The sequence below is a fragment of the Schistocerca gregaria genome, chromosome X, assembly GCF_023897955.1.
Source record: "Schistocerca gregaria isolate iqSchGreg1 chromosome X, iqSchGreg1.2, whole genome shotgun sequence".
Lineage (NCBI taxonomy): Eukaryota > Metazoa > Arthropoda > Insecta > Orthoptera > Acrididae > Schistocerca > Schistocerca gregaria.
The window spans coordinates 494,819,736-494,837,769 of NC_064931.1; the positions used below are offsets into that span (position 1 = coordinate 494,819,736).

Here is an 18,034-nt window from a genome sequence, read left to right on the forward strand (position 1 = left end):
ATAATAATAATAGTAATAATAATAATCTTCAAGAGGAAAAAAATTACAATATATGTGTAATAAAATAGTGAAGGATACAAAAATTCATTCATATAGGACTAATCATCAGTAATAATCCTCACAACGCAGTCAATTACAGTTGCAAAAGTTGTTATAGGTCTATTTGTGGGCAAAGGGGTTTGCAATGAATGAGAATGCATATTCATTGTAAGAGCCCGCGCCGTGTGGAACGACCCCCTCTACATTATACTTCGTGCGCGATGATGTGGAGTTTGAGGTCTGCAGTCGGTTTGATCGCCAAGACCACGTGATGTGACGTCATGCAGTGCGACCAGTGGGTGCAGAGTTGGGCAGCCTACAGAGCATGGTCGCCCGCAGAGTCAGTCGGCTGCGGGCCTCCGATCCGTTAAGGCCACGCCGCTCTTGCATCACCCAATCGAGAGTCAATTACAGCTGTGATCGACTGTCGTTATTGCACACCGCGGGCTACAGCACACGATCGAGTGGTAGAGTTTTTCTCCTGTTTCGGTATGTAACAAAAATTTACTTCCACTTCCAAAATATAATTACGAGTAGTGGCACTGTGATGTGATAGGCTCTCCCTAATGTAAAAATGACTGGTGGGAAACTGTTGACTGATTCGAATTAATGAGAATCTTATTGAGTTCGAAGATGTTAAAACTACATGTGTATTAATTCACGTAAGACTTCCGATTTGAATTCTTCCTCGGCGCATCTTTTGACTCTCGGAGTTTAGTTTTACACTGTCATTTGCTGACGAGCTACGCATGGAGATACAGCGCTTCTATGTGGTCAGTTTAAGAGATTGGCCTATGGCTTTTCTATTTTCTGTTTAAACAAGATAAAACTTGTCCTCATCCTGAATGCTGATCTGAACACGACTATGTTGTACGAAGACTGTCCCATCCGAGGTAGTATGTTCGTGTCATCTTCCTCTCTTTCAACCGACTTAATCAGTCAGCAGTGGGTGGACTGGGAACAAACGCGCATTGTCACATATAAAAATCACTTTGAGAGGTGAAGGAAGCGACAAGTTACAAAGAAGACATCGACCGAAGGAGGATAGAACTTCGAGCCTTTGGGCCAATAGGTTGACAAACCAACGTTTTAAAAAGTCAGTAACTTTTAATCCGTTACTGCACATGTTTTCCTCTACTGGATTTTACAGCACTCGGTTAAATTTATTTGATCATTTTTGCCTTGTTAGATTAGTGTATGAGTTTACCTCTGGAGGTTTCCTAATCAGAGACTGCTAATTAAATTCCCATTTTCTTGTAATTATCGCTGTATATTGATAGCTGTTGAGCGCAGTATTTCGTATTTCAGCCTTTTCATATTCATCCAGTTGTGAGCTCGTTCCTTCATCCGTTACAGCCTGTAAAGCCAGTAACCCCCCAATCAGACAGACAACTATTTCTTCTATCCAATAATACTATTTGATATCTCTCTCTTGCCTGTCATCCTATCTTAGATGTAATTAGCCTGTATATCATGTTCAAGATTCGCCATCTGCTTATAACGAGCCCGAATGAGATGTAAGAGCATTCACTTTGTTCTCTCGGGAAAGAGTAAGGAAGAAATAGCTTACAGCCTACGTCATGCTTTCAACATGGCGCTTGTTCGACAGCTTCAATGTCAATGTCGCTTCTTGGTCATTCAGACAACTTCTCATGCAAATACATGAGTGAACGTCGTTCGGGTTTTTTCCATCCCAGAATAAATCAGAGATGGTTATCGAAAATCAATTCCAGGACCGCTTAGACAGCAAAACGGCTGTCCTGTGTGATGCTGAAGAGAACATTCCAAAATTATGAATTGATTATAATAATCTGTACTGTAAGTGCTAATGTTCACGGATGGGAGCTCAGTTAGTAATTTTGTCATTAAGATCCTAAAATTCAGGCTCTTTTTCGGGTCTCTCCGGACTCTGCTGCAATTAGTCGAACTGTTCCTCAGACCAAATCGCTTTTGTTTTTCTTCTTTTGCTCGAAGTTGGCGCTGATGTTGGCTGCTGTTTGGTATCGCCGAACGGCGCAGCGGAGCGCTCCCACCGATGGCTTCTGGCGGACAACATTGACGTTGGCTGCTTATATTAATCTAGGCTGACTAAGTTGCATTGTATAAACAGAATGGCTTTCGATATTATGGATGTTATGAAAATCTGTCTCCTCGTTATAAATATTTAAAAAAATTGGAATGCAATGAACAGCAAACTGTGTTTCTTCATTCACATGAAGTCTTTCTTCGCCGACTATGAACATATTTCTACTAATGGGAGAAAGATCTGTACACTTCAGTGCGCTAGGACTTTCTTGAACGGCAAAAATTATTCTCACTTTTTAGAAGGGTTCCACATTTCAAAGAGAGTGGTTGGAATGTTCTGTTACGCGGTATACACAAAATATTTACAAGAAAATATCTACTTTGCTCTAAAATAGTTCTCAACAATACTGCTCTATAAAAGTTTATTCCCTTACTTCGTAAGCATCGTATGTCATCTTTCGAGAGAGGCTCGGAAATGTGACTGACAATCCTAGCGTTTTTATTTGCAAATCATTAATTTATCTTACAAACATGCTATGGTGTCTCGTGTTGTTCATGTAGCAAAATGAGCGAAAACCAACAAACCTACAAAAACTATGGAAGTAATTGAGTTTCCAAACCCAGAGAAGCCATGTAACCTATACTGATGGGGCCAATTTGGACAAAAGCGAATGTACTGCATTTGGGATTTACTTTATTTTTTCTCCACAAACTTTTCATTCTGAACGCGACCTACGCTCTAAGCTTACCACAGTCTCAGTTGGAAAATATTCTTCCAACTGTTAAACATGACTCAGAAGAAACGGAAAATACGTCTGTAGCAGCACCGTACTTTCATCTGACATAACATGCACGTATAAATGCACTTATTGAAGAAAACAGACTGACTTTTGTTTGACTATCACAGCCAAAGAGTTTCCTGCCCTACAGAAAAGGGGAAACAGACGTCCCGACCGGGTATAAATGCATGAACTCAGTTCCACGCTGTTCTACGGCACTAGAAAGAGGACGAAACGTTCAAGTCTAGTCAGGCAGGAAAGAGTTAACCTGATACCATCTGTGGACAATCTCCGACAGAACAGAGCTGGGAGGGAAAATCGGCCTATCCCCGTCAAAGGAACGATCTTGGCATTCGACTTCATCTCTGGAATCCACAGTAAACCTATACAAGGATAACTGAACGGATATTACAACTTCTCTCTTCCCGAATGCGTTTCCGATGTGATAACCATGGCGCCAGCTCGCTCGGTCGATGTCATTAGCGACTAAACAGTGACTCAATCGTAATCGTGCAAAGACAGCGAAAGAAATCGGCGATAGTGGTTTATAAGAGTTTGTGACACTTGCACGGAGTGACACTTGTACGGAGAGGGAATGTTTTGTCATTTGCACGGAGGCCAGGACACTGTAGGCAGTGGACAGGGTGCTCCGGAAATGTGATTCACCAGTCTGCACGCCGCTACCTGCGACGTATTCTGGAGAAGGCAAAATCCCGTTTCCTACATAATGTTCCCTCTCCGCACACCAGTTCGTAGTGTGTATGGCTTTCTCCCAGAGTTCAGTGCTGCAGCTGACCTCTGACTGGCAAGTAGTGCTCCGTGTCTTAGTGCTGAGATAACTGAATTCACCGACACCACCAAACGGAAGGCTTTACTGATCTACAACGGTCATCAGTATATAGTGGACTATAGAGACAGACAAGAAGTGACTTAATGGCGTTGTGTAAACTTTGAAAAGAATAAATGCGAAGGGAGGCTATCCACAAAAAATAACAATTTTTGGGGAAGGTAGCCACGTTTGTGTTCCAGATGAAGCAGCACATGAAGTGCGAAAACATTTTGTAAGTGCAAAGAAGCTGGCAAAAGAAATGCGCTACAATTTCATCACTTTACGTTGAAGAAGCAAAGCAGCTCTTCAGTCGAGGCTACGACTTAGTAACATCGTTACCACCACACATCGTTAGACTGCATTAGGCGAAAATATATAGGAACTAGAAAAGATGCCATCGATTCTGGAGGAATATTCTTCCAAGAAAATAATTTACTGATGAATGATGGTGCCAATGTCTTACTTGCAGATGGTACCGAATGACAGAATACTCGTGTTTGCAGCGATAGGGGAGAAGTGTGTCTATCAAACTGCATATCATTTTTGTGGATGGAACGTCCAAGAGTTCGACGAAGCAGTTTTTACAGTTGTTTACACTTCACGCCGACCTTAATGGGTCTTGGGAGGAAACTGCCATTATTCCAGTTGTTTACGCTTTGCTGCCAAATAAAAAGCGAGAAATATATGAATATTTTTAACAGCTAACGTGCCGGGATGGAACCCTGCATCTCTGATGATGGACATCGAAGTTACCATCGTCCAAGCAGTTAACCGTTTATTTCTTGAAACACAGATTACTTGTTGCAATTATCATTTTAATCAATGTTTGTAAAAACAAGTTCAGTGTTGCGGCCTCGATCCAACCTGTAAGGAAACCGAGGAAATATGCTGTCACATAAGAATGTGATCTGGTCTAGCTCATCTTCCCTGGAAATGTTGGACGACGGTTGTCCGTGTGTTTAGGAGAGCCCGCCTGAAGTTTTATGACTGTTTTTAGGACCAGTGACTCGATATCGAGAGACGTGAAATTGTAGTGGAAGGCGCCGGAAGGATGGAACCGTAGAATAAATACATTAATATTAAAAGTTCAGCCAAATGTTTACTCATTAGTGAAAAATCTTCGAGAAGATGCACAGTACCATGGATACAAGTTTGACCGGCTAATTTTAAACTCTGATGTGGAAAGAGAAAGAGGCAGTGATGAAGACTGACGAAACGGTTTCAAAGGCTTTATAGAGACTCCAAACTGATGGAAACTTAAAATTATTTCTTAGTTTTGTAGCCTAACCACAGAAGTTACAATTACGAAGAAAATGTCAGATCCATTGAAAAAGTTGTAACTTTGAAAAGTAGTTTAATGTAATCATTGGCAATCTTATAAATATTGTAAATATGTGTTGTTCCCTAGAAACGACACAAAGTCGGCCAAATGACTTGAAATTTGTAAAATATTCGGTAATGGAGACTGACGAGGCTATCTCAAAGGACAAGCCTTTTCTAAAGAATAGTCGCAGCTTTGACCCTGAGGGGTTTTTAGAATCAAAATCTGTATGGGCTCACACAGGGTACAAAATCTTTGCAGCGGAAACACAGGCAACTGGCATGCAGTTTCGTCCATACTTTTTTCCCCTCCGCTAGAAGACGAACAAACCAGCATGAAACTGGTAAACACAAAATAAATAATTATCGTAAAAAAGTGACTGGTCGCAGTTTTGCAACCTTTCAGCATATGTTAAGACCTGTTTCTACTAACACTTGTCGTAGACTATAGACGGCCTGTTGATAATGCGATTAGGCGAGAAGAGCGCTCGCCGCATGGGTTGTGAGCGCTCGATTCGAAATGTGACGACCAGACGTCGTTACATGGAGCATCACGGCCGACTGGTAAGGCAGGGGGAGTGCAGACAATGTGATGCCTTCAGAGGAATGACCGTCATTAGGTTCGTCGTAGCCTTAGATACGAACATACGGTACATACGTCTCAGTGCTTAAGGGCATCTTTCGGTGTGCCATAGCCCCTTGCGCAATCCGCATTTCAAACATTTCTTAGACGTAATTCGCATACAGCCAAATGCCGGCCGCGGTGGCCGAGCGGTTCTAGCTGCTTCAGTCCGTAACCGCGCGACTGCTACGGTCGCAGGTTCGAATCCTGCCTCAGGCATGGATGTGTGTGATGTCCTTAGGTTAATTAGGTTTAAGTAGTTCTAAGTTTTAGGGTACTGATGACCTCAGATGTTAAGTCCCATAGTGCTCAGAGCCATTTGAAGCATTTTATACAGCCAAGCCGGTCGGAGTCACCGTGTGGTTCTAGGCGCTATAGTGTGGAACCGAGCGACCGCTACCGTCGCATGTTCGAATCCTGCATCGGGCATTGATGTGTGTGATGTCCTTAGGTTAGTGAGGTTTAATTAGTTCTGAGTTCTAGTTTTTTACGTAATTTATGTTTCTGCAGCGTTTGTTGACGATTTCTACGTGTCTGTGCTTATTGAACCCTTTCGAAATGGTAGAAAACATTAAATGTAGTAAGTTTTTAGTTAATCTGTATTTTGTTGATTGGGGGGGAAAAAATGTAAAATTCTACGTGAACGGAAAAGAAAAATTCCAAAAATTGTATACAGAAAGACGAATTTACTTGTACTGTATTAGCTATTCAATAAATATTTTAGTTAATACTTCAGGTTTATGTTGATTATAATAGTGATAAGCACTTTATAATCTGGACGATAAACCTTTAAATAAAGGAAAAAAGCAAACACCTGAGTTTTAAGGCATTACGAAACCAACGCAGTCTAGAATTTCACTCCGCTTACATCCAGGCAAGGCAATAAACAGTTAAAAATGTTCAAACGTGTGTGAATTTCTAAGGGACCGAACTGCTTAGGTCATCGGTCCCTAGACTTACACACTACTTAAACTAACTTACGCTAAGAGCAACACACACACACACACCCATGACCGTAGGAGGACTCGAACCTCCGGCGGAATAAACAGTTAAACAACAGCAAAAACTTAAAAGAAGATCGCTTGTAAAGACTATACACGGTTTGTGTCTAACGTGGGGCTGGATTTAATGTACTGAACTTCTTAACGAGAAACTTTCATCTGAAGGAATATCAAAGTTTAACATCCCGTAGACGACAAGGTCATTATAGATGGGCTTTCACCTGCGTCTCGACTAATAAAGCATTATATATCTTGTAGAACCGTACTGAACTTGTGTTTATGAAACAGTGCAAAAAATGAGCGAATATTTTTCATTTTGCATTTTGATCGTTGAGTCATAACAGATTTGCGTGAGGCTATTCCAATGTGTCCAGTCACGATATTTTGTTGGCTTTGTTCGGGGAGAGAAAGCTGGTACCACAATTGACACGGACGTGCTGGCAACCACACCCACTGGCTTTGTGCATTAGCCTTGACATCGATCTGTTTCGTTCGGATTAAAAGCGTTATGTTGCTGTTCGGGCTGAGCCCCTAAGCTAAGTATCAAAATAAGAAACTGTTTTCTATGACTAAAGGGTACTGAGTGATCGACGAGTCCTTGATTACGATCATGGGGATTACGTCACACCGCCCGTTTTTGCAATACCAGGCAGTTCGACAAGCTCTAGTGCAGTTCTTTCTCAACACCTTATTTCCAGAAGTAGGTATTTTTGTGCTCTCTTTTTCACTGTCTTTCTTCTTATGCTAAAGGTCGGTCACTGCCTTGCACATATTATGTCACGAACCTTACTTGTGGATACGCATCGACTGCGCAGCTGATGTGGAGTACGATAAACATTTTCTCGAAAAGAAGGAACAGCGCCTTTATACAGAGCATGGCGGACAGCAATCATAGCTACAGGTGACTAATCAAGCATTCCTAACGGCACCGAGTGAGCAGGCGCGATGATTTAGGCACTGAATTCGCAATTGGGACTAGCTCAAGTTAGGCGAATGCCTGGATGTTTCCTTTTAAATGTACAAAATCAGTTTCCTGCCTCATCTTTGTTCAATCAGAATGTTTTCTCCAACAACCTCGTCGTATATCTGCCGTCAGATCCTAATTTTCCCTCTCCCTTCTAATGGACGACTACTATTGAATGATTATACTAAAGGAGACTAGCTGTATTACCATCGTGTCCACATGTGCAGTTATATGAAATAAAAACTCATCTTCAGATTTTATTACAAAATAAATATTGTCCAATTATGGGAGTGGGCATTCTGTTAAACGAGAGTAGACAATTGGTACCGAAGATCATGTCAGACTGCACTTCTCCAAAGAAGTCCAACAATCAACACTCTCAATGCAGTCTGAAGTTTGGGTAGATTTGTAAGATATTTCTAGTAGTTTGGTGACATGAATGTATTTGTAATTTGCGATAACAAAATATGCAGCATTTAAGTATTTGGCTTGTTCTGCGGCTTGAAGGGCATATATATCTCAGCCCAATATACGCACGATTTGTCATATTCTCTCTCTATCGTCACGAGTTTTATTACCTTCAGTCAGAAAGTAGACAGTGTCATTAATCCTTTTTCATGTTATTGACTCGTGAATTTAGTGTGTAATCAAGACTGCCCTAATTCTGCTGTTATACGTAGTTGATTCCATGGGCAGTAACAAGTTTTGCAGAAATCCCTGTCAATTATTTTTTTAAATTACATGTCCCAATCTATGTCCATAATCTGCAATCAACCTGACTGTAAGTAGACCTGAGTGATTGGTACTTAGATGATTTCTCCGTCACCCTGACACTACACCTTCCTAATGGTGATGCAAGAAGATAACTAGTGCAGTAAGGGTATGTGTATCTGCTAATTTATCTAACTCTGCCGCGGCGATCCGTGGATGGCTGATTTGTAGAAGGAGGGGGGGGGGGGGGGGGTGTAAGCGTGTGGATGTCAGCATCCACGTTATGAGGAAATCTGTTCCTTTAGTCTGTCGCAGGAGTATACGTAAGGACGTAACCAGTAACCACAAGAACATGTCTTTTCCACCTCTGTCAGACGCCACAGCAGATTTTTAGCATTTCACTTTAAAGAGTACTGAGCTTGCAATGCCGGTTTGTGAGGCTTAGTCGGGACAGCTATTCACCAATTCAGGGGAACGTCAGTCGATATGTTTTCTCTATAGTAAAAGAAAATGTACAGCTCCTGTTCTGGCTCAGGTGTAATGGAAGTGAACCTTCTGGTCTAATTCCTAGTGTTTACGTGATACATGCATCCCGCAAACACAGAGTAGGTGCAATTTCTAAAGTGTATAAAGTAATTAACAGATAGATACTCGTCTGCCAGCACCATATTAGTTGAGATAAGTCTGACTCTGTTGCAACCCGTAAGACATTTGCTACTGAACAAAGTTGGTGAATGGTCACGATATGGAACTAGTGAATAATTTTCTGAACATTGTATTATGTCTTTGAGAAATCTGTTCATTTCTGTTCTAATAACAGATGATTTTTTTTTCAGGTTCATCATGACGCAATTGGTTCAAGATCTTGTCCACGGTTATAGGGATATTATGGACAACAGGAGTGGTAAGTGAACCTTATATTTATGCTAGAAAAAATATTGCTGTGGGAAAAGCTTGGTTTGTTTGTGAGGTATCAAGGAAATTAACTGATCCACGGGTGCATCTCCGGACCAGTTACCTATTCATTGAAACGAAAAGCGCGCGACTGAGTAGTAGCCTCTACTTTCCACAAACCGTAAGTTACTACGTAATTCACCGGATAAACTAATACTTCGACAGCCCATTGCTCAGCTAATACTTCGTTCAACATCCATCTACCAGAAGTGTGAAATCCCGAACATTAGCAACGTATTCACGAAAACAGTATATATGCAGTGACCAGCAGCGATTGTAATATTCACTGACGGGTCGAAATAACCAATCAACTGTACGTAGGCAATGCCTTCTCTTATCCTGAACTCACAACAAAACCGTTATATTCTCTTCATCACCGCGAGACTGCTACGGTCGCGGGTTCGAATCCTGCCTCGGGCATGGATGTGTGTGATGTAGTTAGGTTTAAGTAGTTCTAAGTTCTAGGGGACTGATGACCTCAGATGTTAAGTCCCATAATGCTCAGAGCCATTTGAACCATTTCTCTTCATCGAAACACATTAGGCAGAGACAGTAGTCATCATGCAAACTCTCAAGTTTCCTAGGTTGCTTCAACGTCCTGATCAAATCTTACTCGATAAGTCCACTGTTGGCTCTCAGTACTCTAGCAATATGGATGAACAAAAACATTCATCTTATGAACATAAGGTAGAAAGTGGTTGAGATGCAGTTGTGTCTAACTACGGAAAACTGCCTCAGGGTATCAGCGCAACGAGGCGCTAAACAGAACGAATATGTTGGTCACTGCTGGAAAGGAAGCTAAGCTCAACGGCGATTTGATTATCGCGATTTCCCCACGTCCACATACTTCCCGGAACTTAAATTAATGGCATATAACGTGTAATAAGATGAATCAACGAAAATAAGACTACAAGGAAGCTGCCAGTACCATAATCTGCAACCTGCTTTTCCCACAATATCGTGCTTTACAGATTACACATCTGCCAAACTCACCAGCCGTTCTTCATGAAGAAGCATTCCTATCGCCTAAACTTCACGTTATCTCGTCAGGCGTCAGACTCCTCAATTTATTCGTACAACTCAGCATCAATATGTGATTTAAATGACTTAACATTTTGGTATATGCGGCATCATGTCCAGCAAGTCACTTTGTGGCTGAGACCAAGCATGGTGAAACATCGATTTCCCATTGATACTAACTCTATCCTACAGACCAGTCATGATTTTCATAAGAGACTGTAACCTGGAAGTATATTTAAGTATATTCCCACAGAGAATGTCTGCACCACTCCAGGGTCTAACACGCGATAGTGCTGTATATCTGCGTAATGCTTAGTCTTCACCTAATGGGAACATTTGTATGACCAGACTACTGTGTTGCAGTACCACTTCAGAACAAACTACTGTATCTTTGTCGCTCTTTACCGTTTCCCCTCACTAATCTAAATGAACTTTATTTACCGCCAGTTACCAATCTGTTGTGGAGTGGTATGTGTTCTCTATGTCCTTACACATTCCTTTGTTGTTAGGTATGTCACTTACGTAAAACGTTGTTTGATGCACGATGTGGACGCCAAACACTCACTTTAAAAATGTGAAACAATTTTTGATAGCAAAATGTACAGAATACTTGGCTTCCGTTGTTCCACAAGATGAACAAACATATAAAACAACAAAATTGCGCTAAAATTAACGCCATTTAGTAACTTTTCAGTTTGCCCTCGTATGCAGGCAAACATAGTGCTCTGCGATATTAGATAGGGAGATCGTAATCGCCTTAAATGTCTACTACATTATAAAGCAGCGTTTCACGCCTAAAAGGTCAGTGACACAGAACATTTTGCGTTCTCTTATGGTGTCTGTAAATCAGGTCAAGCGAGAAGAAAGATTGTTCCTTCAGTGAAAGATAGGAAAATTCCTTAGAATATGGCCCTGCCAGTGGGACAGACACCTGGAGCACTGTGACTGAGGAACGTCAGCCACAGAAATACCCACGTGTGTTGTCCTTAAAAACGCTGGGCCGCGGATTGGCTGTGTCAACCGCTTCGATCAACAGCTTGCGTCAAACGCGGGCCTTGATTCCGCATCTCCATACCAGCAAGCGGACGAGTCAGACCAGGATTCCCAGGAGACTAGTTCCTCCTGTTTGTGAGCTCAACATAAACATTGCTATGGATAGGTAGATGGAAGATTCAAGTTTAGCATCCCTCCGGCGGCGAGCTCATTAGAAACAGAGCGTAAGCACAGATTGCGGAAGGATGGTGAATGAAATCGGGCTTGGCGTTTTCCTTAAGCTATCTGAGGAATCTGGGGAAAACCTAAGCTGGGGCCGGCCGGTGTGACCGAGCGGTTCTAGGCGCTTCAGTCTGGAACCGCGCTACCGCTACGGTCGCAGGTTCGAATCCTGCCTCGGTCATGGATGTGTGTGATGTCCTTAGCTTAGTTAGGTTTAAGTAGTTCTAAGTTCTAGGGGACTGATGACCTCAGACGTTAAGTCCCATAGTGCTCAGAGCCATTTGAACCTAAACTGGGTGGCATGAAAGGGATTCGAACTGCTGTCCTTCCGAATGCGGATATCCGAGTCTAGTTTTCGCCACCTCGCTCGATTGTAGCTTGATTAGATGCGAAGACGTTGCACTGAGAGCTCTCATTCGTCTGCACAGGGATAATCAGCTTGAGGGAAATAGGCAAGATATGAACACACGGGTACCAAGGAATAGCGGTATGATTTCTCAGGCTTCTTCGGCGTGAGAAAGGTGTCCACTTGGTTCAAGTTCCAATTTACGCGCAATATTTCGACAGCCTACCTTATCGACCCCGTCGGGTGGTGTGTGTTGCTCAGATGTGTCCTCCAAATGGACTGTTTACAGTTTATGTGGTACTGTTGGTGTCACGCTATTGGTTTTACTCCTTTCGCTTGCTACACACCTCTCGCTTTTATTTTTGGAAGCTTCAAGTGATGATGTCTCAAAAACGATCTCGGAGTCGGACGAGAATCCTAACGATGACATCCATGACATTCGTATACACATTGCTTGAGATTCCCTTTAACAGCTATTTGCTACATTCACTATCTGATCAACAGTATCCGGACAACTTCAAATGGTTCAAATGGCTCTGAGCACTATGGGACTTAATATCTGAGGTCATCATTCCCTTAGAACTTAGAACTACTTAAACCTTACTAACCTAAGGACATCACACATCCATGCCCGAGGTAGTATTCGTACCTGCGACGGTAGCGGTCGCGCGGTTCCAGACTGAAGCGTCTAGAACCACTCGGCCACCCTGGTCGGCCTCTGGACAACTACTAGTGGCCATTAATATGGAGCATGTCCACCCTTCCCCTTTATGACAGTTTCACCTCTGCTTGAGGATGTGTCTGAATATCTTTGGAGGGATAGCAGCTCGTTCTTCCGCAAGAGCCGAAACCAGATAATTTAGTGACGCTGAACGCTGGGGTCTGCAGAGAAGTCGGGATTATAACTCATTCCAAAGATGTCCCCCCCCTCTACCCCCACCCCGTGCGAGGTTCGAGTCCTCCCTCAGGAATGGTTGTGGGTGTTGTCTTTAGCGTAAAAAAAAAAAAAAAAAAAAAATGGCTCTGAGCACTATGAGACTTAACTGCTGAGGTCATCAGTCCCCTAGAACTTAGAACTACTTAAACCTAACTAACCTTAGGACACCACACACATCCATGCCCGAGGCAGGATTCGAACCTGAGACCATAGCGGTCGCGCGGTTCCAGACTGTAGCGCCTAGAACCGCTCGGCCACTTCGGCCGGCCCTTAGCGTAAGTTAGTTTAAGTTAGAATAAGTAGTGTGTAAGTCTAGGGACCGATGACCTCAGCAGTTTGGACCCATAGGAACTTACCACCACCAAAGATGTTCCATTCAGTTGAGGTCGCGAGTTTAGCAGGCCCGTCAGTTTCAAGAATGTTGTTGTCCATATACCAACGTCTCACAGATGCTGCTTTTTGACGCGGTCTACTTTCATGCCGAAACAATCAGTCATTGTCTACCGACACTATACTTGATGGCAGGTAACGTTCTCCAGGAATTCGCCGAACCCAAGCGCTTCCATCGGAATGCCACAGGTCATAGCGTGATGCATCACTCTAAATCACTCGTTTCCAGTCGCCCACTGGCGTCGCTCTTTACGGCACCTTAAACGTCTCTTAGCATTAACTGCAGAAATGTATAGTTTATGAGGAGGTGCTCGATTATTGCACAACGTTCCTTTCAACTCCCTGATTCCTTCCGCTAATTTTGTGCGATTTTTTTACAACCATCCTCCGCAATGTCCGACGGTCCCTGTCCATCGGTACATGAGATCTATCTGGTGTTGGTGTAGCTGTGGTTGTTCCTTCCCTTTTCCACTTCATAATAACAGTCGACGTCGATAGCTTTAGAAAGGCTAAAATATCCTTCTGTATCTGTTACGGTGGAGACATCCAGTGACTAGTCCACGTGACCAGTCTCTTCACCGCCCCGCTCTGCTGTTACGGCTTCGTTACTTACAACACAATACGCCCCACCTCCTTTCAAACTGGCGGGTCAGCGTCTCGCGACATATGTGATCAATTCTGCATTACACAGACGTGTCCCAACACTTTTGTTCAGATAGTGTACATTCCAGATAATTCCAACCAAAGCGATTTTCCTCTCGCGACCAGTACTCTCGTCAGGACTTACGCTTCCTCGACCCTGGAGCAGTATGGTCGGACCAGTTTACCCTGGTCACAGCAACACATCTCTTTCCGCTTACGTAAAATCTTAAAGTCGGGATAACTGGAACCAAGCCTGTAGCGTACAATGAGCATTACGTGCCCATCGTACAAACTACTTGCAGGGACATATATTGCCAACAGGTGGCAGGAACTGGTGGCAACTGGAGGCAAACTAGTCGAGGAAAACCAGCCGTCAGTTGCACCCCCTTACTCACAATCTCTGAGGCCTTCTCCAGACGTGGCTTAAAAAAGAATGCGGGAGACCTTGGTCACCTTAAGCAACTCTGGTTGCGGGACACACCTGATTTTGACCAGTTTAGCAAGAAGTCGCAATGTCCCGGGAACTCCAATGCTGATGGGTAGGAATTTGAAAAGGTGTCCTTCAGACAACATTAATGCAACTGTGGAATCAGGGGGAGTACTGGGTTCAGTTTCCTTGTTTTTGGAACTTTATTTTAATTGTTTTATATCAACGTTTCTAAAACCATTGTTGCTGAATATTCGCCAACGGTGCTCATTCGTTTGTATTTCCTTTTTTAGATGACATATTTTATTGTCCTCTTCCGGGTTGACCATTTCACTTATGTACAACACTCTCAATAGAGTTCAGAATTTGAGCATGTACCATTACATCACTTTCAGTACACTGCGAAGAACAATAAGGTCTGCTGTCAAAATATTGTGCATAAAACTGGAGTCTGTTTTCTATCAATCGAAGTAGGAAAGTCATAGAAATAATACGTAACACGAAAAACGCATCTTTCTTTTGAGCACTGAGTGCTGTTTACCATTGTGGAATAGTTTACCAGTGTGGAATATTACACACATACACACACACACACACACACACACACACACCAAAGAAACGGAAAATGAAGCAAACTCTGAGAATGAAGAACTATACTTTCTATTTAGGAAGTTACTCAGACCCAAGGAAACAAATGATCAGCGTTGTATTTAAGGAGCCGGCCGGAGTGGCCGTGCGGTTCTAGGCGCTACAGTCTGGAGCCGGGCGACCGCTACGCAGGTTCGAATCCTGCCTTGGGCATGGATGTGTGTGATGTCCTTAGGTTAGTTAGGTTTAATTAGTTCTAAGTTCTAGGCGACTGATGGCCTCAGAAGATAAGTCGCATAGTGCACAGTGCTATTTGTATTTAAGGAAATTTTCATCCATTTTTGCAGCAGACGGGCACACATTTTCCAACGTGTCTCACAGGCGTTAGCGTCTTTCGGCTTTGGCGATAGCAGTAACTAATAAAGTATTTAAACTCTTATCGAAATGTGTTAGCAGATATTTTCTGGCTTTTTAGAATTTCTTCTTAGTGTCTGATGTAAGATAACTACTGATTTCATATCAAACGCATTGACTTGGACGTTAGTCAATTTGTATGGGACGTGAAATATTGATCTTCCTTCCCTTTTTCATAGTCAATGGATTACAGGAAATTTATTGTTACCTCTGCTAGTATATTTATGAACAGTGGCTGCAATGAGATTTATTGAGCAGTTTAGCGTTTTCTACATGGCTATACTGCCATGGAAAATCAGCTTTTGGTCCCATCTGTACCTGAATTTTATAGAGTGCTTGATTCGACCCGGAAGATTGCGTTTTTCTTCAGGTACGGGAACACGTGTTAACAGCTAGCGTCGAGGAAGATGGTCGTTTGTCTTATAGCTATCTGTGGAAGAAACAGGAAGGAAAAGTGATTCAATTACGCTGTCCTGTCTGTAGTCCACCCATCAGCAGCTAGCTTAATACCCTTACAGTTCATCATCATCATCAACATTAGGTGTATGTCATCTACTGTTGGATGCAGACCACTTCTAGACTTCTCCATACATTACGATCTTCAGTTTTTTTTTTTTTTTTTTTTTTTTTTTTTTTTGCATACAAGACATGCTTGTTTATTTCTGTTGCATTGCGAGGAATCCAACACGGGTTCTCGTTAGTCCAACTCCCATAATTTCATGTCGCTATAGCACATGTGCATTTGAGTTTCGTACCAATGCCTGTCTTTTCTTTATCTATTTTTCAATAAAATGACGTAGGTGGACTATTCCTCACCCGTAGTCTATGAACCCAATCCAAAGTTGTAACTAAGATTCGTTGCTTCTTCCCCTTACTTCATTGATACTCTGTAGATTGGTCCATTGTGATATCCCTATTTCAGTCCCACTGAAGTAATACAAATTAATTGCAGTGCTCAGATTTTTGTGTCCTACGGTTACCGTACTTACGTACTGAAGCGGTGTAAGAGCTTTGCTTGCCGTGCAGCTTACAGTAGGAAATTGGGGGAAAGATTCTTGAAGTACCATTGTCATTACTTAATACTCCGATGAGCGAGAGAGATGGTGTAAGGTTAGACAGTATTCGGGAGGAGCAGTGTGCAGATCAGCGTCCAGCCATCCTGGTATATTTTTCAGTGCTACTCCTAAACCAATGTGAGCATTTGCTGGTATAATTCAGAGACACAACAGATGTCCTTCATCGTTCTTGTCCACGGACTAGTGCTCCATCTCTTCTGACCTTCAGCTTAATGTCGACAAACCGTTAAGCTCTAATTTTCATCTCCACCTACATCTACATACATATTCCGCAAGATACCGTGTGGCGCATGGCACAGGGTACTTTGCACCACTTCTAGTCATTTCCTTTCCTGTTCCAATAGCAAACAGAGCGAAGGAGAAACGACTGTCTACAGGGTGTTTCAGAAAAGTTGCGACAAACTCCGAGGATTTGTAGAGAGTGTCTTGAACAAATCGAGATAGGAACCTGTGCCCGGGAAACGTCATCCGACGACGCTACAGAGCATCAAAGTTATAGGTGTTCACACCTTCTACTAGGCCACCCCTTCGGCAGTAAATGTCACTTTGTATGCTGACGGACCGCAATGTTGTTTGTAATTCAGTGATCGCAACAGATTGCCACGATCGCCAGTGGAAAAGCTCAAACTTGCTGCTGCGTAGAAAGACCTTGTCTCATATGACTGCGATGCTTTGTTGCCTCGGCGGATGATGGTTTCATACACTGGTTTCCATTTGCAGCTTATTTTCCTCCTGGAACCCCATAAAATTTGCAACGTTTTTCGGTATGCAGGAGAAAAACAAACGCAGTGCGTAAGAACATGGTTGTTAAAGTGTTTTCTTTGTTATACTGATTATATACAGATACTTATGTTTGTTCTGTAATTATAAACATGAGCAATAAAACTGTTTCATCTTGCAGCGTACTGTTAAATGACCACACTCTTATTTTTTACTTCATTCTTTTCAGAGTTAAATAATGAAGAATTATTTAGCAGTCTTATGACCGTTTGCGAGTGTTTTGCTTAGTTCAAATGGTTCAAATGGCTCTAAGCACTATGGGACTTAACATCTGAGGTCATCAGTCTCCTAGACTTAGAACTACTTAAACCTAACTAACCTAAGGACATCACACACATCCATGCCGAGGCAGGATTCGAACTTGCGAGCGTAGCAGTAGCGAGGTTCCGGACGTTTTCTTAGTAAGTTATGACAAACATAAAAAACATACATTTCTTTCAGAAGCTTTTTAATTAAAATTCAAATTGGACATACAAAGTTTTGGAGCACAACATGCAGTGGAAATACGTAGTTTTGGAACAGAATGCAAAGCCCATTGCTCAATATCCACAAGCAGAAAACTGTGTTACCACACGACACAGACTGCCACGAAAATTCTGGAACGTGTGATATGTAGGTTTTCGATTTTTTTTTTTTTTTGGACAAATTGTGCTTAGGAACTAATGGTCTCCTGGGAATCTAATCCATATGCTCAGACCTTCGTTAAAAGCATGCAGTCATGGAGTGTGCGGCTGGTCACGGCGGAGGTTCGAGTCCACCTTCGGGCATGGGTGTGTGTGTGTTTGTCCTTAGGATAATTTAGGTTAAGTAGTGTGTTAGTTAGGGACTGATGACCTTAGCAGGTAAGTCCCGTAAGATTTCACACACATTTGAACATTCAAAAAGCATGCAACGGGGCACCGTGTCAAACGCTTTCCCTTCGTCTATACCCGTTTCCCTTCATCTATGGGTCGCA

At 42.5% G+C, this 18,034-nt stretch overlaps 1 protein-coding gene across 3 annotated transcripts in view; it reads left to right on the forward strand.

Annotated features, from left to right (window-relative positions):
* Positions 1-18,034, forward strand: part of LOC126299408 (elongation of very long chain fatty acids protein AAEL008004-like) — a 589,530-nt gene that overhangs the window by 301,217 nt on the left and 270,279 nt on the right. For 2 of the 3 annotated variants that reach the window (XM_049991293.1, XM_049991295.1), the window contains exon 3: positions 9,127-9,194. In XM_049991293.1, the coding sequence (XP_049847250.1) occupies positions 9,134-9,194 (61 nt within the window). In that variant the 5' untranslated portion in view covers positions 9,127-9,133. Of the gene's footprint in view, positions 1-391; positions 529-9,126; positions 9,195-18,034 lie in introns of those variants that run through there. The other variant, XM_049991294.1, reaches the window with a different exon arrangement.